The sequence below is a fragment of the Vicugna pacos genome, chromosome 20 (assembly GCF_048564905.1).
Source record: "Vicugna pacos chromosome 20, VicPac4, whole genome shotgun sequence".
Classification (NCBI taxonomy): domain Eukaryota; kingdom Metazoa; phylum Chordata; class Mammalia; order Artiodactyla; family Camelidae; genus Vicugna; species Vicugna pacos.
Window position 1 is genome coordinate 13,812,150 of NC_133006.1, and position 21,988 is coordinate 13,834,137.

A 21,988-nucleotide genomic window follows, 5' to 3' on the forward strand; every position below is an offset into this window, starting at 1 on the left:
CAGATACCAGAAGTTTTCAACCATTATTTCTTTAAATGAGTTTTTTGACCCTCTCTCTCTCTTCTCCATCTAAGGACTCCAGTAAATCAAATACAGTCGTCCCTCAGAATCTGCAGAGAAATTAGTTCCAGGACCTTCCATGGATACCAAAATCTGCAGATGTTCAAGTACTTTATATAAAATAACAGTTTTGCATGTAACCTATGTACATCCTCCCATATACTTTAAATCATCTCTAGATTACTTATAATACCTAATTCAATGTAAATACTATGTAAATAGTTGCCAGCCCACAGCAAATCCAAGTTTTGCTTTTTGGAACTTCCTGGAATTTTTTTCCAACTATTTTTGACCAGAAGTTGGTTGAATGTGTAAACACAGAACCTGCAGATGAGGAGGGTTGACTGTATTGTTTCAGTTAATGGTGTCTCCTAATTTACATAGACTTTCTTCACTCTTTTTTCGTTCTTACTTCTTTTCTCCTCTTAATGAATAATATCAAGAAATCTATCTTCAAATTTGCACATTTTTTGCTTGATTGAGCCTGTTTTTGAAGCTCTCTTGCATTTTTCATTTCATTCATTGTATCTTTCAGCACCAAAATTTCTTTTGTTCTTACGATTTCTGTCTCTTTAACGTCTCATTTTGTTCATGCATTGCCTTCCTGAGTTCTTTGAGTTGTCTATTAGTTTTCTTAAAATAATTATTTTGAATTCTTTTTCAGGTAACTCACAGATAACTATTTCTTTAGGGTTAGTTCCTAGAAAATTATCGAATTCCTTTAGTTGTGTTATGTTTCCTTGCTTTTTCATGTTTTGCATTGCACTGACGTTTGTACACTTGAGGGAGCAGTCACCTCTGGCCTTTTCAGGTTGATTCTGATGGGGAAGGACTTTCACCTGAAGGTGTCTGTGAGGGCTGTGGCTGGGTGGGTTTCAGCAGCTCTGATTCTGGGGAGAGCATAGTGAGTTTGTATGCTGCTCCATCAGCCAAGGTCAACATGACAAAGACTGCAGAGATCTTCAGTGGCCCAGACTGCGGAGGTCCTGCAAGTGGCAGTGGTATCCAGGGCTGCTGGGATCTTCCTTTTTTGCCTGTGGGAGGAAGTTCTAGCCAAGGGGCTCCTTTTCAATGCCAGGTTTGGTGCATTGGTACTCAGATTGGCAGTGGAGCTGGGGTTCTGGGATCAGGCACATATGGAACTTCCTGGATGGAGTGATGCAAAAGAAAAAAAATGCTTCCTATACTTTTTGATGTGGTCAGGCTTGGTTTTTAAGCTCCAGAAAGTTTCTGCTGCTTCTCTGTTGGTATTCAGAACTATTTTTGTGGAAAAGACGAGTTTTGGGACCTTCTAGTCTACAATCTTGCTGATATCAGTCCCTAAAATTCTTATTTTACTTAAAGAAAGCAGAAAAAAATCAGGAAATGTAGTGAGAATAAAACGTGGGTCTGAACTGAGGGGTGGTTTTATGTATAATTAAAGCCTTACTGATTAGGCTAATGGACACAAGTAACAAACACAATCATGTTCAATTTGGAACTGCAGGGTATGTTTTGTAGCATATTTATTTGTCTTTTGCTTAAGACAAATAATCGTTTGCTTTTTAATATTACTTTGTATTTCTTACAACATGCAATTTATGATGAACCATAGAAAACAAGCCAGTTTGAGATTTTAATGTTTCCTTTAGCTTGTCCATTGTCCATATGCAGATTTTTTAAGTCATATTTTAAAAGTGCACACTTATGAGTTAATTTTCCCACCAATGCTCAGTGCATTAGGTAGAATCTGTGTCTGCTTATCCAGATAGATTGAGAATCCAGTAACAGGTCATAATTTGAAGCTGAATAAAGGATGTCAAACATGAGAATCTAGCTTGATACCCAATTAAGGGAAAAAAACCTAAGAACTACAACTGGTCCTTTAAAAAAATCTTTAATAACTTTGAGAGATGCTACTGTCTGAGCTTTTCAACACAGTCACATGGGAGCAACTAGGGCTTGAGAACAGAGCTTTATTAAGTCACAAATAAAGCTTAAGTGGCCTATAGCAGGTAAGAGCTGGTTGGAGAGAAGTCTGATTGTGTCATTAATTTATACTGTTAAATAGCTGGGCAAGTCCTGGCTTTTTCTGGTCAAGGTCTAGGTTTTACTAAGAGTATCTGTGAAGATGTAGAGCTGGGACTCGTTCATAGGCTCTGACAGTAGAGAGTGAGTGGGCTACGGAGTGTTTCATGAGAACGTGGCCTCTGGAGGGTCCTCACACCAAGCAATGTTTAAATTTAGTTTCAGCATTTGCAACACAAATAGAGAGAAATTCACAGTTGACACAAAGATGAGTTGTCTTCATCCATCTTCCTTTCAAGTTGCTTACTCTGGAAAGGATGCCAAATCTGCGACGTTCCCATAATCGCCCTACACAGACAACATACATCCTTTATACATCAAACGGAAAAAGTAGTGACTCAGCGTGGGGGACCCTTGGGGATTGATTTGCTGAAACTGCCCTTCACTAATTACACATGCTTGTTTGTTTGTCCTTTATTTTAGACGTAGAATACAAAGAACTTATTCCAGAAATCAGGGTCAGCTCTAAACTTTGGTTTTTCTCAGTAGACTTCGCTATTTGAGGGTCTGTGCTATTAAATAAGCCTGTAATCTTTTTAGTTGTTTGCAAATAATACTGATAAATTATCTGTGAAGGTGAACTGATCTTTGAAAAGTGACCTTTTCAATCCTAGAGAGAATCATTTCAGCTCACTCACCCTGGAAAGATTTAACTGGGTAATTCTCAGGGGGGCTCAGTCAAGTCTTCTCCTGAGCCAAGACTTCTTTTTCAAGCAAGGCTCACTTCAGCCATTTACCTTGAAAAGGAATCCAGCTTTACTCCCAGGTCCATTTATCTCCATGTAAACCATCCCTGTGCTTTAAATATTATGTTAAAGTTTGTCGCTGTGGTTGTAAAATGTGAAATATCAGAGCTAAGTATTACTGGGGCATGAGCCTCTCGGAGGCGGCCGGGGCTGTTTAAGGCCTGAGGCTCCCCGGCCTGTGGTTGTGGGAAGACACTCTATCCATCCCTGCAGGTTATTTGCGGCTCTCCAGGGACCTCACTCAGCACCGTGCTCCGGCACCGGCTCAGGAGGTGGAGTTGGGGTTTCCTAGCCCTTGCTGGAATGTCTGCTTCTAGCCGGCAGCGTCCTGTGCACGAGCTGTCCGGCAGGGAGGTCAAGCTCGCGGAGAAAGCCCTGAGGGAGGAAACGGGGAACGTGCCCCTGTTTTCTCATCCTTGACACGCTGAGCCGGAGTCAGCTGTGTAACAGCACGACCAGTGGATGACACTTAAGCCAGGGCTCCAAAGCCTGACACCACAGTAAATCCGACGTAAGCAGGTGATTTGGAGGGAAGGTTTTGAAGTTAATTGAATTTTATGCTTAACTGTTATTCAGGAAACCATTTTTCAGGAAACCATTTTTGTTTCACCTCATGTTGGTAGAAGCCTTTCGAAAAAGCTTGGGTCCAGTTTGTTTTTGTCTTGTTTGTTTTTTTTTTTTTTAGTATATTTTAGCAATCATTTTTTCAACATAGGCAAAACATTCTCTGACATAAATCTTAGCAGTGTTCTCCTAGGGCAGTCTACCCAGGCAATAGAAATAGAATCAAAATAAACAAACAGGACCTAATTAAACTTATAAGCTTTTGCACAGCAAAGGAAACCATAAGCAAAACAAAACGACAGCCTACGGAATAAATGATGTGACTGACAGAGGTTTAATTTCCAGAATATATAAACAGCTCATACAACTTAATAACAACAAAAAAACCCAGTCCAAAAATGGACAGAAGACCTAAACAAGCAATTCTCCAATGAAGACATACAAATGGCCAATAGGCATATGAAAAAATGCTCAGTATCACTAGTTATCAGAGAAATGCAAATCAAAGTACAATGAGGTATCACCTCACACCAGTCAGAATGGCCATCATTAAAAAGGCCACAAATGACAAATGCTGGAGAGGCTGAGAAAAGGGTACCCTCCTACACTGCTGGTAGGAATGTAGTTTGGTGCAGTCTGTGGAAAACAGTATGGAGATTCCTCAGAAGATTAAACAAACTTTACATATGATCCAACAATCCCACTCCTGGGTGGATATCCAGAAGGAACTCTTAATTTGAAAATATATATGCACCCCAGTGTTTACAGCAGCACTATTTACAATAGCCAAGACATGGAAGCAACCTAAATGTCCACTGACAGATGACTAGATAAAGAAGTTGTGGTATATGTATACGATGGAATAGTACTCAGCCATAAAAATAATAAAATAATGCCATTTGCACAACATGGATGGACCTGGAGATCATCATACTAAGTAAAGTAAGCCAGAAAGAGAAATAAAAATACCACATATCTTTTGAAAATTGTGAAATCTAAAAAAACAAAAAAACACAAATGAACTTATTTATAAAACAGACTCACAGACATAGAAAACAAGCTTATGGTTACCTGGGGGAAAAGGGTGGGAAGGGATAAATTGGGAGTTCAATATTTGCAGCTAACTACTATACATAAAATAGATAAATTAGATAAACAGCAAGTTTCCTCTATATAGTACAGAATATTGTATATTCAGTATCTTGTAGTAACCTATAATGAAAAGGAATATATGTATGACTGAATTATTATGCTATATACCAGAAATTGACACAATATTGTAAACTATGTCAATAAAAAATCAAAGTTTCTGCTGTATTTCCTACAATATGTCTATTGAAGGTAAATTCATTGAACTGAAAGTATACAGACTCCAGAAAAGCCCGCGTTCTTAGCCTAGAGGGAAAAAAATTCCCTAATGAGATTTTTGTCATTTTCCCATTTTTCTGAAAACAGATTGTAGAAAAGCTCCAATTGAAGGTTATGATTGTTCCGAATTTAAATAATGAAAGCAATGGCAGTAGAAAGAGGAAGTTTATTCCTAAGTCCTGGATTTTAATTCTGCTTCACTATGGGTCTCATTGTGAAACTCAGGACACGTCACTGAGGTCCCGTGTGGCCCAGTTCCTCCAGCTCTGACACGCAGAATTGTATTTCTCGGGATAAAAAATCATGCCGTTTTACTTTCTTTACTGGAATATATCATATTATTGCAATTAGGATCCATTTTCCTTTACAGGAATATTTTTATCCCATCATGAATATCCATATATACATCTATGTATACATGAATGTATATAATTATGTAAAAATGAAGTTTTCTGTAACGTCTAATGTACAGAGCTCCTTAGAGGTCACGGCATTGTTGGCGGGTGGGAGAAAGGCCTCTATTAGTGTCTGTCCCCACAGCTTTGTGCTGAGACTATAAATTAGGCCTGGGGAGCATTTAATGAGTCAGTAATTTATGGACTATTAGGGTACTTAGTTAGAAGTGATTCTTGAGCATGTTCAATAGAGAACACATGTTTATAAAGGACAAACAGATTCAGTACAATGTGTCTTCGGCCTAACCAAACACAATCAATTAACAGAGTGTGATGTCTTATTTTACATACATCTCCCACTCCCCCAAAATAGAATCGCTAACCACTTGTTAACCATGCTGACTGACACAGTGGTGGCTCGAGCTTGGCCACCAGCAATGTACAGATCACGCACCCTCTTAGGTTGCAGCCAGCAGTCTACAAAACAGGAAGAAAGCTCTGCTTGCTTTTTTTGCCTCCTCTCCCGGTTTGATTTGATGGGATAATTCACTGCAGATTTCTTTTTCTTTGACAGAGTGCTTACCGCAGGAATGGGATGGCTTTCCTGGCCTGCTGATGTGACTGACTACAACAGGAAAGGCAGTGTTATGTTCAGGTGATTTCTGTTCCACTCCTTGGACAAAATAAAATACAAGTGAAGTGGATTGGTTTGTTGTGACCATCAACTGGCTGACTCCAGCCCTTTTCCAGCCCCCTCAATGCTTAGTCTTGTTTACTAGATGGGCCACTTAGCTAATTAATGGCAGGATGTTTGGGATGGTGTGTAGGTGGACAAGAATGCACATCACACAATTCTGAAATTTTAATTTGGACGAGATGTACTGCCCTCAGCTCACATCTTAAAAGCAGTGTCTTTTTTTTTCTCTCAGTGTTTAGTCTATGTTTTGTTTGATGCATTTTGTAATCCAGATTTGGGACAAAAAACAAAATTAAAAGAATGGTCGCTTTCCCCTGCACAATCCCACCAACTTTACTTTCCGACATCTGCTGCTGAGATCTACGTGATCTTAGAGACAAATGTCCATTTTATACACTCACACTAATCAGAGACCTAATTGGCCTGATGGACTGTCTGCTCACATCTTCCCTGCCCTTCACTCCACGCGTAGCGTCCGTGTTGTTTCCCTGCCTTCCTCCCAACCCCCTGCGCATCTGCCGTGTGTTTCTCTCAAGTAGACCTCTCTTCCCCATCTTCATTTCTCCCCTTCCCCTGTCCCTCCGATCCCAGGCCCACCCCCGACACACTCACTATGCCCATCTGAAAGCAAAACAATTAGAATCAGGAGGAGGGGAGCCCAGCGATCTGCTTTCTCGCCTCAACCCTGGTGTGCACCGGGCAGTTTCTTGCTGGTAGCGGCTGAATTACCCTCTGGGATCTCTACTTTCTCCGGTGAATGAGGAACTGTAACTCTGGGAACCAAACCAAAATACAGCAGCTATACACAGTTCCTGATTCAACTTGAATTGAAAAAAAAAAAAAAAGTTATTTCTCTCATTCTTTAGTAGGAGTTTTGTGTAATTTTACTTTTATCATGGTTTTTACACACCCTGAAACAGCCTTTGTAAAGAATTAATATAAACAGAAATGAGAAGCATGAAAGATTTCCCTCCTGTGACCAGATCATTGTGAGGCTCAGTTAATGTGATTGCACTGTGTTGTTCACATTTGTTAACTATCATTTACCTGTTCTATGTTAGTCATTCTGGAAAAAATCTTCATGTCAAAAACAACAAAAAAATGCAAATACATAATATCAAAAAATTGCCAAAGGGTTTTGATGTTCCATCTGTGCTTGGTGAAATGTATGATTAAACTTTTCTTTTTATCATCATTCTTATTTTTCTTGGCGTCCCTAATCATGGAAAATTATAAGCTTGCAGTAAACATCCTAACTTTTAAAACGACAGCATTTATTGTATTTGGTTTCGATGCCAGGCTTATAGATGTATAAAATTTTCAGGAGCTAATTTTTCACATCAAAATTCCTCCTCTCCCACATTATACATTTTAAAATATGCACAAGGCAGAAAATACAGGGTTTAGGTTTTTTCCCTTCATTTTATTCTACCTGATCTCCTTATAGTCCCAGAGAAGGAAGACTCAATGTACATTTCTCTCAGAAATATGACAGGTCTGTGTTTTTGTTGGTCTGGCGTATGTTTGTCTATCTTGAACAGTCTGACAGGTAATTATTTATAAAATCTGGTTTTGCCCAGTAAGTTCATATAATAACCTTTCACTTTTCATCATAAGCCAGTGAGCTGAATTTAGAATAAAACAAGGTCATTTATCCGTCCCAAACCAGCCTAGATGTCCCCATAATTGCTCAGTATTAATATTTGTAATTTTTTTTTCCTTTCTACACTTAGGTTCTTTCTTGACTTTTTGCACAACACAAATTTTAAGTGAAATAAAATTTCCTTAAGCATTGAGTATAGGAAAACAGAAACAACATTTCTAGAAGGAAAGTTTCAGAAACTGTGATTTAAATAAGTTTTTCTCTGAAGATTAAAGTGTTATGTAGAATCTGAAAATGTCAGAGCAGAAGATGGTCTAAAAGACCACTGAAAACAACCACTCGTTAAAAAAAAAAAAGAAAAGAAAAGAAGAAAACCACTCGTTTTACAACTGAAAAATGATGGCCTGGGGAGGAAAACTGACTCTTCCAAGGTCACTCAAGAATGGCGGTGACAGACCAGAGGCCGGATCCACGGTCCCTCGTTCCCAGTCTGGTCCTGCACTCTCCCGCACTGTGTGCGAAAGACAGCACCAGGACACGTCAGGGCTTATGGCATGTTTATCTTAGACAATAACCTACATTTTTTTAAATGATATTAATTATGGGCACATCCCGAAGCATAGGTGTTATGTTAAATCAAATCTTCAGAGGGACTGTGATGTTAATTAAATAATCTGTAATATGTCGGTTATACATCGATTTAAACAAAGGGAGGAGGGAATTAATATACTTTGAGCACCTCCTTTGTGTCAGGAACCTCACCTTTGCTATTTCATTTCTCTTCCCAGTGACTTCATGAGGTAGATGCTATAAAACAAAAATAAAAATCAGATTCAATTGTAAATCAAATCTGAAGACACAAAATAGTGTCTGTTTTGGTAGCCCTGTGTGTTTTAGAGATGGAATTTGAAAATAAATAAGTAAATAAGTAACTTCTCTTATGGGAAATTGACACTGCCTTGTAAATTTGAGGGTAAAGGAAATAGAAATATTTCTCCCTTCACCTGAATTTGGAAATGCAACTTTCCAAACATGCCATTTTGAGGCTATGTCATTAACCTTCCCGCCTTCACATGTGATTCATAAATAATGTTCCAGTTTTAGAACCAAGAGTTGTTATTTAAAAACCATCAAAAGCACAGATATTTTTAATGGTGTATATAATTCCTGTATCTGGGGAGAATTCTTCATTTATTACTGTTCTTTATTCCTATAAAATAACAAACAATCCACACGTAATGCCTTCACCATGTAGAAGACAAAAAAACATAACTGTGATTTGATTCTTGCTCTGAAATAAAACAAGTAAATCTAGAAATTATGAACTTCGATTTTATAGAAAAAAAAAACTTTTATGTAGTTCCCACATCAGGTACTTCTGACAGTTCATATAACCCCTTGTATAAAACCGAGTCACTGCAGAGAAAGGACTCCCTCATCTGCCCTCCTGGAATTTAGAGAGAACCTTCCCAGGTTGCATTTAAAACTCTACCATCAACCATGTATATACATCTTATAAAATATTTTACAGTTTCCTGTATGCTCTGGCTGAACATTTCATAGTACATAAACACTTCTGCAAATAATATAAGGACATCGAGTGGGGTATGTCATAGCAGTGGCGGCCATGTAAAGCTGATTCCACAGCAAGTTACTGTCTCATTTTTATCTTATTTGAAATCCAAGATGAAATTTTCTGTGCTCTTACTGTACACTTGGTGGGGGGCAGAGGGGGGAGGGGACCCTAGCAGTTTTAGTGGAGTTGTGTTCATCAAAGCAAAGGCTTTCTGCAGAGGGCATCAAGCCAAGCTTAAACAACAAAACCATGCCTGCAGGAACTGGATGTAAATGTGATGGTTAAATAAGGGCCAGATGCCTTTAAAAACTCAAATATTAAAAAGTCACATCTCTTAAAGTAAATTTCTAGTGTCATGACTAGGCTAGTGATATCATAGCACTTTAAAAATATATAATAAAACAGAGACTTACATTTGTTTTCTGGAAGAAAATATCAAATACTCAGGCTGTCATCAGCCAAGGGAATTTTGGCAATCGAAGCATATTTTAAAACAATCAATTCCTACAAACTCATGAGCAACCCACATACAATATTTCATTGTTGGAAACCACTGTGATTCTGTGTAAAGTATTACATTCATGCTCCCTTTTCTGCTCATCACCACCCAGCAGTCACTCTTCCCTTTTTTTTTCAAAGGAAGATAAAAATAGAACAAGATACAGGAAAAATCAAGCATCATGATTACTTAATTAAGTAACAATTTACTTGCTATCAAAAATGATGATATATTGTGTAAGCATTTTAATAATAAGTTTCACGTAATAATTATAGGACGTGGTGTACCACCCTGTGTGCTAAGCACTTTGTGTGGTTATCTCATTAAATTCTCACAACCCCGCCAGGAGATACGCATTGTCATCGGCCCTGTTGCCCAGAGTTGGTTGAAAGGAAATTTAAGGACAGAAGGTTTGGTGCCTTATGCCCAAGTGTCCAAGATGGAGCCAGCATTTCCCCAGCACACTGACCCCAGAGCTCACACTCTCAACTGCTGTCACACAGCAAAGACTGTACTCAAGCGTTGTGATAACGTATTAAAGAGAACTGCTGCCCTGAACCTAGAAGCACTTCTTGGAACCTAAAAACGTGAGTACAAGAAAGTCTCATTTTAACTCAACATTCCTTCCATAAGGCCAAGTGTTACGTACATAATAGAATATCACATAATGTATAATAGAATATAATTACACAGAATGACGCCAGGTCCTCTGTAACATCTGAAACCTGAAGGTAAATGCGCATGATCAGTGCACACACTAGGAACCCCTATACAGATCATGAGAGAAACGTCCTCAAAGATGCCTGTGCACAGGCCTCTCCTCTGTGGAGACTGGAGTTCTCCAGAAGGCTCTAATTACACGGGCTACTCTTTTACACTTCCCTACCAGCATAAAATAAATCCCCATGCTGTGAAGGCAGCCCCATCTTGTTTGCACACGTTTGCAGTGGCAGGTACAGAAGGCAGCCCCTTGAGACTTCACACAAGCGCCCCGTTTAGACGTTTGCCCATTTACTATGATCTCGTCACTGTCTGCTCACACAGGTTTGTGTGCGCCTGGGGGCAGCAATGGACACATTGAACAAAGCGGGAAGTTGCTGAGCACAACCTGAATTAGAAATGATGGTTTTCCTCACTCATCAGTAGGTAGCAGCTCGTTAAATTCAACCCCGGGGTCTCTTCTGCCTCAGGACAAGTCACTTTCTGACTTACATTTAAGATCCCAACCAGCCGTGCCTCAGCCTAGGGACCGGTACACCTGCAGCTTTCTGTCTTTTCTGAATGGTGTCGGTTTACTCTTTCCATCCACTCCACTTGGGAGAAGTTAGTTCGCCTGCCAGTACACTGGCCACCTCTGTCACTCCTCCCAGACCTCTGTGTGCCAACCCGTCAAGCAGTCCCTAAGCCGCAGAGACTCCTGCACTGGCGGGTTGACTGGCCACACTCCCCAGGCTTGGCTGATGCGCCCAGGTGGGTGTGGGGAGTTGATGATTCACCTGCGGCCTCAGCAAGACCAGCATGGTGCAGCTCCCCAGGGCCCTGGTCCCACTGGAAGGTCCCAAACCCAGGGGGGGCCGCTGACAGAAGAGTGGTGGGTCACTGTGTCATGGGACACCCACTGCACACCACTAACAGGCAGCTTTATAGCTTGCATCCTTACCCAGGGAGGCAGATGACCCCACTCCCCCCAGGACTAGCAGTCTTGCCATGTCCCTTAAATGATGGCAGGTGAGGGTGGAACCTTGCCCACGTGGCCCGTGTGGAGACGCGCAAGGTCACATACACACCTTTCCCCTACAGTGTGCAGTTATGTGCCTGTTAACCTGCCTCTCCCTAGGTTTTCAAGGTGGCCTCCTTTCATCTTCTTTCCCATAAGGCCTCCTTCCTGCCTCAGCGCACAAGGCCTTCTGCGTCCTCGGGACTTTTTAAGCCCCTGTTGGTCTCTCTACTTCCTATTTTCTGTCCCTAATCATCTCTGTGTGCGTTGTAGCCTGCCCCAGATTAACAATTTCTCGAGGACAAATCTTGAATCTAGATTTTTTTTGTCATCACCACATGTACATATTAGATATTCAATAAACATTTGTTGGTTGATAGAAATTATTCATTTAGGCATGAACACAAGATTTTTTTTTTTGATTAGGTTTTTGTTTAATTGCTTATTGATGCTTGTGTTACTTAACTTGGCTGCAAATCTCAACTATATATGATCACAGGCTTTTTCTTTAAGACAATAGTGTTTCAGAGAAACCCAGTTCAAAGCAGCCCAGGCATCAGCTGTCTTGTGGCCTTTGTGAGTAGGTCACTCTGACTTCAGTCTTGGTGGAAGGGGTCAACGACCTCAGAAAGGGAGAGAACCTCAGTCACAGCTGTGTGTTACTAGAGACCTAAGAACCTTTGTGTCCTCCTTGAATCCACACCAGCTTGAAACAGTGTTACTGTGTTTGTTTATAGCACCGTTTTTTAAAACAATGCTGGCTCCCCCACCAGTTTACTGTAAAGACAATGAGCTATTTTAGGATGAGATTTCCCTAAAGCTAATAAAAATAGCATGTTCACTGAACCGAAAGCAAATATGAAGATCTAATTAGACTGAAAATGAGATTTTCTAAGCTGGAAGCAACAGTTTATCACCCAGCAGTAGCTTGCAATTAAAATGCCTGCTTTCTCTCTGTTCATTCATTCATTCAAAAAATTTTTTTAGCACCTGTGAAAGCCAAGCACTCAATACAGAGTCTCCAGTTCCTGGTGAGTCAAGGATCCGTGGGGAACCATGGGATTCCTAAAAGGGACTCAAGAGGCCACGTAGATTAAATTATCTATAGATTAAATGTTTTGCCCATTTAGGTTGCCACTCTGCTTTAAATATTTATGTGTGTGCCATTGTGACTTATATAAATTCATTTAAAAGGGATATTGAAATCCTGGTAGCTGTCTGCCATTACATATTTTTTTCATTTAAGAGGTAGCCAAAGTACAAGCTATAGAATGCATGGGTCAGCGAATTCATTTATGTTAAAAAGTGATTCTCAAGCTCAAAAAAAAAACCCAGAAAAAACCTATTGCTTTCTGTGCTTTCCAGTAACCGTGTTGTCTGCACAGTTCTTTGGAAGGCAATTTACTCACCACTAAAGGTTTTAAGCTTTTTGAGCTCAGATTTAAAGTTTTTTTTTTCTTTTGACATAAAGTATCACCTGAACTTTTTTCATATGTCGTATTTTGGGGAAAATTTATGATCTTTTTAACATTAGGAAGTTTTGCTTTTCCTGACATTTTATTGCTTTGCGTATTTGAAACATTTCAATCCCAGACAATAAATATTATGTGATTATTGTTTTCATATGGATAGGCTATTTCCTCCTGTTTTTTCTAACCTCCTTTCCCAGCTGATCCTCAAAAATTTATTAATATTAAACTGTGCCATTCAGGTTTTCCAAAATCATGTGTAATGAAAACTGAAAGAGGGACAGGCTTGAGAGAGGACGGGTAGTCGTAGTTAAAAATAAACTGAGGTGTGTGGTTTTCTTTCAGTTGGGTTTCTAATGTTTCTTGTTCAGCTGAAAATGAAGATTATACTTATTCCGTAAATCATTTTTATAAACTGTCATAACCAGTTTTCACAGTAAATGGTATCTTTTCATATCATTATTATGGAAGCTAAATGGGTCTCAACAAAGCGGCTGGATGTTGGCTGAGCACACCCTGAGAACCCAGCAGTACAAGCCCCCACCTTTAAAAGCCACGCTCACGGCTCCCTCGCCGTCAAGGCTTTTCTCAAATAACCTCTTCTCTAACTGCCTCTTAAATACTGAAACCCCAGTCTCTGCCTTACATACCATACTCCCCTTCCTTTTTCCTTTTTTCACTCTAACACTTATGTACCATCTCATTTATTTATTTTGTTTGTCTCCTCTCCCTAGGAGTAGACAGTCTGAGATTAAGGATTACGGTCTGTTTTGTCCACTGTCGTGTCCCCGGCACTGAGAGCAGGGCCCGACGCTAACTAGCGCACGATGGTCACCGTTTTCCCACATGACTGAATGGCTGACCGGGCTCTTAATTCCACACATCCCTGCAGCCCTGTACCCACGCCATGGTGCTCAGGTTCTTCTCCAGTCTGTTCCCGCTCACTGCTGTCCTGCCTTGTGGTTCAACTCCATGCTTCATCTGTTTGCTTTCCCTTGACTTTCCAAAGTCCTCTGAACTTCTTCAACTGTGTTGTTCAACAAAACTCTTTAAGCATTTTTACATTTCGGTACTTCCTGAATCACAATGTCCCTTCAACAGAATAAAAAATTTGGCCAACACAAGCAAGAGTTATTATGATGTACTTAGTTTTTCAGTAACATTTTATCAAACTTTTTGATATATTTCATTACTTACTGAAATTTTTCCCCCCAACTCCAGGTTACCAAATGTTTAAATGCATTTATTTATAATCTCTCATGTTGTGAGGGGTTTTTTTAGACTGGGCACACAGAACTAATTTCTCTTTTAAAAGCCAGTTTAATGTATAGTTTACATAGAGTAGTTAAGCCCTTTTTAGATGTGTGGTACAATTCAGTGACTTTTGACAAATAAGAACAGTTGTGTAACCACCACCATAATCAAGGTACATGAATGCTAGGGCATTCTCTCGTGTTCCTTTGTAACTGATCCCCCACTCATCACTAACTCCTGGCAACTGCTGATCTGACTTCTGTCTCTGTAGTTTTACCTTTTCCAGAGTCACATAAAAAATGGAATGATTCCATCTGAATTTGGATGTAAAGTTTTTTCATGTCTGACTCATTTAGCGTAAAGCTTTTGGGATTCATCCATGTTGTAGTGTGTGTCAGCCGTTGGTTTCGTTGTTGCTGGGTAGTATTCCTTTGTATGGCTACACCATTTGTTTATCCTTCATTATTAAGTGGACAACTTGACTGTTCCCAGTTTCTGGCTGCTACAAATAAAGCTTCTAACAACATGGATGGACAGGGCTTTGTGTGGACTTGTGTTCACTTGTGACAAGTAAACACCTAAGACTGGGATACTGAGTTGTATGGTAAGTGAATACTTAATTTTGTAAAAAAAAAAAAAAAAACCAGCCAAAGTGTTTTTCCAAAGTGCTGTGTGTACCATTTGGCACTACCTTCAGAAATGCGAGAATTATAGTTGCTCCGTACCTTTGGCGGCATTTGGTATGATCCCTTCTGTTGTTTGTTCTGATTTTTCATTTTAGCCATCCTAACAGGAGGATGGTATCTCACTGGGCTTTTACTGTGCTTTTCTCGTGACTGATCTCAAGCACTTTACATGTGCTCATATGCCATCCATGTCTCTTGTTTCTTTGTTAAAGTGTTTGTTCAAATCTTTTGTATGTTTTTTTAAATTGGTTGTCTGATTACAATATGAGAGTTTTGAATATATTCTAGATACGGAAGTGTGTTTTTCACATATTTTCTCTGACTCTGGAGCTTGGCTTATTGTCTTTGGAAGAGCTGAAGGTTTTAATTTTGAAGAAGTTTCACTTATCAATTTTTATTAGTTGATGGATTGTACTTGTTTGTGTCTTATCTAAGAAATCTTGATCTAACCCAAGCTCATGGAGGTTTTCTCCAGTGTTTCCTTCTTGATATTTTAAATTCCAGTTTCTAACTTTCAGGTATTTGGTTCATTTTGAGTTTGTAACATATAAAAGAACCAAAGTATAAGGGTTGAGGTTCTTTCTTTCTTCTTTCCTGCATATGGGTGTCAGAATGTCCCAAAACCTTTTAAGAAGACTGCTCTTTCTTCATGAATTACCTTGACACCTTTGTGTAAAAGCAACTGACCATATATGTGTGGATCTGTTTTGCTGCATTGATCTATATGCTTATCTTATCCTTAGACAGTACCTCACTGTCCTGATTACTAAAGTGATGAGATCCAATCTTGTGAATCCTTCAGCTATTCTTCTTCAAAGTCTTTTTGTATTCTAGGTTTTTTGATTCTCCATATTTCTACAAAACACTTGGTGGGATTTTGATTGGAATTTCTTTAAATCTGTAGCTCAGATTCAAAGAGAATTGATATCTGTATTAGGCCTTCTAATCAATTTAGGAAGAATTGACAACTTACCTGCTACTATGTTGAATAAAAGTAAAGTGAGTGGCATCCTTGTCTTATTCCTGATCTTAGCAGTAAAAAGCTGAAAGCATTTCCTCTAAGTCTGATATAGGCTCTAAGTTTGTTGTATATGGTCTTTATGTTAAAGTATTTCCCTCCCTCCATACATACCACTTTGTGGAGAGTTTTTTTTGTCATGAAAGGATGTTGAGTTGAATTTTGTCAAAACCCTCTTCTGTGTATATTGAGATGAAAAGTGAGTATCATATGATCATTCTGTTAATGAGGTGTAGCACACTAACTGATCTGCCAATATTAAGCCATCCTTGCATCCCTAGGACAAATCCCACCTGATTACGGTATATGACCCCTTTACTGTAGTGTTCAGTTCACTAATATTTTGTTGAGGATTTTTGCATCTAGGTTCATCAGTGATATTGGCCTGTAACTTACTTTTTTTGTGTGGTGTTTGGTTTTGGTATCAGAGTGATGCTGGCCTCGTAGAATGAGTTTGCAAGTATTCCTTCCTCTTAAATTTTTTGAAATAGTCCAAGAAGGATAGGTATTAACTCTTAATTTTTGTAATTGAAGTACAGTCAATTACAATGTGTCCATTTCTGGTGTACAGTGTCCCCAGTCATGAATATACATACATATATTTGTTTTTGTATTTTTCTTCTTTAAACGTTTGCCATCTGGTCCTGGACTTTGAATAGTTTAAAAAATTCCCAACAACCAATTTCATTTCTGGTATTCAGTCTGTTCATATTTTCTGTTGCTTCCTGATTCAGTCTTGGGAGATTTTACATTTCTAGGAATTTATCCATTTCGTTTAGGTTGCCCATTTTATTGGATTATAATTGTTCATAGTTATCTTTTATGATCTTTTTTTATTTCTGTGGTGTCAGTTGTAACTTCTTTCATTTCTGACTTCTCTGGGCATCTTTTTCTCTTGAGTCTGGCTAACGGTTTATCAGTCTTGTTTATCTTTTCAAAGAACTGGCTGTTATTTTATTGATCTTTCCTATTTTTTTAAGTCTCTATTTTCCTTATTTCTGCTTTGATCTTTATTATTTCTTCTGCTAACTTTGCGTTTTGTTTCTTCTTCTTTTTCTAGTTCCTGTAGGTGTAAGTTTAGATTGTTTATTTGAGATGTTTCTTGTTTCCTAAGGTAGGCTTGTATTCCTATAAACTTCCCTCAGAACTGCTTCCACTGTGTCCCATAGGTTTTGGATCATTGTGTTTCCATTTTCATTTGTCCCCTGGTATTTTTTAATTTTCTCTTGGATTTCTTCAGTCACCCCTTGGTTGTTTAGTAGCATATTGTTTAGCCTCTACATGTTTGTGTTTTTTGCATTTTGTTTATAGTTGTACATTGATTTTTATTTGTTGAATTAGCCTTCTGTTACTGGGATAAATGCCACCTGGTCATGATGTATTAATCCTGTTACATTTTGCTGGACCTGATTTGCTAATATTTTGTTAAGTATTTTTGCTTCTGTGTTCATAAAAGATCCTGATCTGGAGTTTCCTTGTAATGTCTTTTTTCTGGTTTTTTGATCAGATAATGCTGGCCTTATAAAATGAGTAGGATATTACTCTTTATTTTCTGGGTTTCTACAGAATTAGTATTATTTCTTTCTTTTCAATTCAGTAGAACTCACCAGTGAGGCTATCAGGGACTGAAGTTTTTCTTTGTGACAAAGTTTTAAGCTACAAATAACTTTAGATATAAGGCTATTTTGGTTATCTATTTCTCTTGAGAGAACTTTGGTAGTTTGCCTTTCAAGGTATGTGTCCTTCATCTATATTAGCAAATTTAGTGGCATAACATTGTTCATCAAATTCCCTTATTCTTTACATGTCTGTAGGATGTGCATTGACGCTTCTCATTTTAATTACTAATATTGGCAATTTGTCTCTTCTTTTCTTCTCAGTCTGAAAAACCACTACAATTGACAAGCTGTCAAAGACTCAGTCTTTTATTGATTTTTTTTCCTGTTTTCAGTATCAGTCTGCTTTTATCTTTATTATTTCCTTCCTTCTACTTACTTTGGATGAATTCACTTTCCTTTGATTTGAGAGCTCTCTCTTCTGTCGGCATTCTGATGCTATCTGTTTCCCTCTAAGCACTGCTTCAGCTATACCTCGAAAGCTTTGATGTGTTGTGTTTTCATTTTCATTCAACTAAAGACATTTTCTAATTTACTTTCTGATTTTCTCTTTGACCCATGGCTCATTTAGAAATCTGTTAATCTAGAATATTCTCAAATATTTGGAAACTAATTATCTTCCTGTTATTAAATTTTAATTTTATAGTAGAAAACATACTTTGTATGATTATAGTTCTTTTAGGTTTCTTAAGGTTTGTTATACGGCCCAGAATACGTGTGTGTGCACTTGCAAACGTGTGTTTTGCTGTGTTCAGTGTAGCGTTCTGTAAATGAAATAGGTTGAGCTGGTTGATCGTGTTGTGTTGTTCAGTTCTGCTGTATACTTAACTGATTTTCTACTTTTTAAAAAATCAGTTACTGAGAGAAGAGTGTTGAAGTTGTCAACTAAATTTGTTACTTTGTCTATTTCTCTTACAAATTTTGTTTTTGCTCAGTCTGTTTGAAGTTCTGTTCTCAGTTGCATACACATTTTGAAATATGTTGTCTTGATTAATTGTCCCCTTTAGCATTATGTAATGTCCCTCTTTATCCCAGCAGTATTTCATGCTCTGAAGTCTACTTGGTCTGATACTAAGGAATCCACTTCGCCTTTCTTTTGATTAGTGTTTGTGTGTTCTATGTTTTAACAAACACCCTTTTACTTTTATTAACTTATTTTTTTATGTTTAAAGTGTCCTTCTCATTGACAGCCCAAAATTGGTTCTTGATTTTCTTTGCCCACTTTTACAGTCTGCTTTTTCATTGAGGTGTATAGACTGTTTACACTTAATGTAGTTACTGATATGCTTGCATGTAGATCTAGTCTTGGCCTCATCACACCTTTGTTACATACTAATTTATGTCCCTTTATTTTTATCATTTTAACTCAACTTGTTTTGTTTGCAAACAAAAATATAGAAGACTTGGAAAAACACAAAGAATACAGTTAGAATTATCCACAGCCCTTCAACATTGAGGCTAAACATTACTGACATTTTAATACACAAATGTGTATTAAAGTGTGTAGCACACACTTTCAGGTGTACAACATAGTGAACACAAATTTTATTTAAAGATTTCATTTCTAGTTATTATAAAATATTGGGTATATTCCCTGTGCTGTATGTTGTATCCTTGTAGCTTATTTATTTTATACATAGTAGTTTGTGCCTCTTAATTCCCTGCCCCCATCTTGCCCCGTTCCCCTTCCCTCTCCCTGCTCATAACCACTAATTTGTTCTCCGTGAGTCTGTTTCTTTTTTCTTATATTGACTAGTTTGTCTTATTTTTCAGATTCTACATGTAAGTGACAACACACAGTATTTATCTTTCTCTGACTTATTTCACTTAATATTCTCCAAGTCAATCTTTTGTTGCAAATGGCAAAATTCCATTTTTAATGGCCAAGTATAGTATACACACACACACACACACACACGCATCTTTATCCATTCATCTGTTGAAGGACACTTAGGTTATCTCCATATCTTGACAACTGTAAATAATGCTGCTATAAACATTGGGGTACATTATCTTTTCAAATTAGTGTTTTTATTTTCTTCAGATGTATCCAGTTTCTCTCTTGGAGTTTGTAGAACTAATTTAATCTGTGGCTTAATGAAAGATGTTAACTTTAACATCCTCAGCCACTTTTCTTCAAATATTCATATTCTAGGATATTAATTATATATATGTCAGATTTTTTCACCACGGGCAATGTGTCTCCTCTGCTCTCTTCAGAATCTCCCATCTCTTTTTCTCTCTGCTTCTAACTGGATACTTTCTACTGACCCATCTTTTCTTTATTCATCTTCTCTTTTGCTGCATCTCAAATTCTATGAAGCCCATCTACTCAACTTTTAATTTCAGGGTTTCTTTTTAGTTATACATTCACCATTAGATTCTTTCTGGTGGGGGGAGGTAATGAGGTTTTATTTATTTATTCTTAGAGGAGGTAGTGGGGATTGAACCCAGAACCTCATGCATACGAAGCACGCACTCTACCACTTGAGCTATACCCTCCCCACCATTTGATTCTTTTTGAAAAAGCATTTGTTTAATCTCCTTTCTGATTATCCCAGTGTCTGGATTGTTTATAGATCTGCTTCTGTAAGTCTGGGTTTTTTCCCTCTTGGTTTTCAGTTACTTTTTTCTGTAACCTGCTATGCCTAGGAGTTTTTTGTTTTTGTTTTTTACTGAATATCAGACACTGTATATGAAAAAGTATAGAATCTCTGGACAATGACTTCCTCCAGAGAGGATTCAATCTTCTGACAGGCAGATGGGGGTGAGGGGTGTGATGAGATCAACGTTGATCTATTTCTGCTTTGCCCCTATTCCTAGAAAGTATCCCTAGGGTCTCAGCTGAGAGTCTGTGGTGTTTACCAGACCCTTCAACCTTGGTGAGCCCTGAAATCCAGTCTCTGACTCCCTGGGCCCAAGATGGATGAAATTTCTGCTTACCTCGTTAGCCCCCCAGCTTCTACTCTCACCCCACACAGGTGCAGCTTTGGAGCTGACATACATTTCAAGGGGAAACTGCATGTAGAATTATAGGCTCACTTCTCTGCAGTTTCCTCCTGTCTGCGTTTCGGTCCCTCAGCTCCCTTGGCAGCCCCAACTTCCAGCCTCTGCCTCTCCAGCCCAGTGAGACTGCCGCAAGCCCTCGACCACTGCTTCCTGTGTGGCTTCTCTTACTCTCACATTTAATTGGCAAATTCCCTCAAGAAAAAAATGAACTTTCCTCTTCAATTTCTTAGTCTCTCAAACCCTGACTACCTTGGCTTTTTTCTGATGCCTCAGATAACGTGTGGCCTCCCGAGGATGTCCACATCCAAACCCCTAGAAGCTGTGAATGTGTCATGTTACATAACAAAAGGGAATTAAAGTTGCAGATGGAATTAAGGTCGCTGATCAACTGACTTTATCTTACAGAGATTATCCTAGATGACCCAGGTAGGCCCAGTCTAATCACGTGAGCTCTTAAAAGCAGAAGGAGGAGGCAGAAAAGTGGGGAAGATAGATATGACACCTTCTTGAGAAGGACTCGACGCTGCTGGCTTTGAAGATGGACTAAGGGTGCCATGAGCCAAGGAATGTGGTGGCTCTAGAATGGCCCTCACAATCAGCAAGGTAACTGGGATCTGTCCTACAGCCAAGGGACTGAGAACTTGCAACCAGCTGAGCGGGAAGTGGTTCTCCCCTGCAATCTCCAAAAGGCAGCACACCTGCCAACACCTTGATTTTAGTCCCTAAGACCCAAACCAGGCCTCTGACCTGCACAATTGTCAGATAATGCAGCTGTGCTGTTTAAGCCTCTAAAGCTGTGATTTGGAACAGCAGCACAGAAAACTACTACACAGTTTTGCATTTGTCTAGCTTTTATAACTGTTCTCAGGTCAAGGATCAGTCTCTCATCTCTTGATGTACCAGAGTCAGAATCACTGTGTGTTATGGGATAAAGATGTTCTTACAGGAATCGGATCTTGCAGAGCTGTGGGAGGACTGGGGAAAGTGAAAACCTAGGGAGGAAGCTGGAGGATCAGAGAAAAAGTCACCAACCCGCCAATTTAAGCAGCAAAGCACAACCACCTGCCAAAAGCAGCTGCAAAGTGATGGCTCATAGGAAGCTGTGCTTCTGTAGAACTGGCACCTCTGTGGGTCCATTTCCCTGTGTCCAGCAGTGAGCCTGGAGGTAGGCAGACGGGGTCCTCAGTCAGGAAGAAGAGCTGAATGTACAGTGGAGGAAAGCAGGGACAAGCCAGAGCTGCAGCCCTTCTGTGTCTCTGCAGCTGCATCCAACCACAGTGACCATCAAAGGGCACTGACTGCTTCACTTCCACCTTCCTAATCTTGCGTAAGTTTCTCTTTCGGCCAATTCTAATTCAGAACCATGTAGGGAAAGGGATTTTAGAAAAGCAGTTTCCTTTTCAGCAAGTTGACACAGTACCAATGACCAGTCTGCCCTTTGTCAATGTGACACTCATGTGTACCTCTTTTAATCGTACTGTAAAATCTCCCAAATAATAGCAAATGCTTCCAACTAGCATGATGCATGCCAGCCCTGTCCTCCAAAAGGGATATGAATACCTTTGTGGTCTTCCTCCCAAAAACCCTTAACCTGAATCTAATCATGAGAAAAGCACTGAACAAAAATCTCCGTTGAGGGACATT

General features: G+C 39.0%; 1 protein-coding gene, 1 long non-coding RNA gene and 1 other non-coding gene across 6 annotated transcripts in view; 1 reads left to right on the top strand and 2 right to left on the bottom strand.

The window, feature by feature from the left end:
- The window catches only part of SUPT3H (SPT3 homolog, SAGA and STAGA complex component), a 382,338-nt gene extending 376,436 nt beyond the window's left edge, over window positions 1-5,902 (top strand). For all 4 annotated transcript variants that reach the window (XM_072944891.1, XM_072944890.1, XM_072944893.1 and 1 more), the window contains one exon: window positions 5,775-5,902. In XM_072944891.1, the coding sequence (XP_072800992.1) occupies window positions 5,775-5,816 (42 nt within the window). In that variant the 3' untranslated portion in view covers window positions 5,817-5,902. The remainder of the gene's footprint in view (window positions 1-5,774) is intronic.
- Window positions 5,444-6,777, bottom strand: LOC140687684 (uncharacterized). Its single transcript, XR_012062117.1, has 2 exons — window positions 6,510-6,777; window positions 5,444-5,873 (listed from the first exon to the last, which is right to left on the bottom strand). It is a non-coding gene; the product is annotated as an uncharacterized lncRNA (long non-coding RNA).
- A 12,987-nt stretch (window positions 6,778-19,764) lies between these two features.
- Window positions 19,765-19,838, bottom strand: TRNAT-CGU (transfer RNA threonine (anticodon CGU)). The gene has a single exon. It is a non-coding gene; the product is annotated as a tRNA-Thr (tRNA).
- Window positions 19,839-21,988: the final 2,150 nt, after the last annotated feature.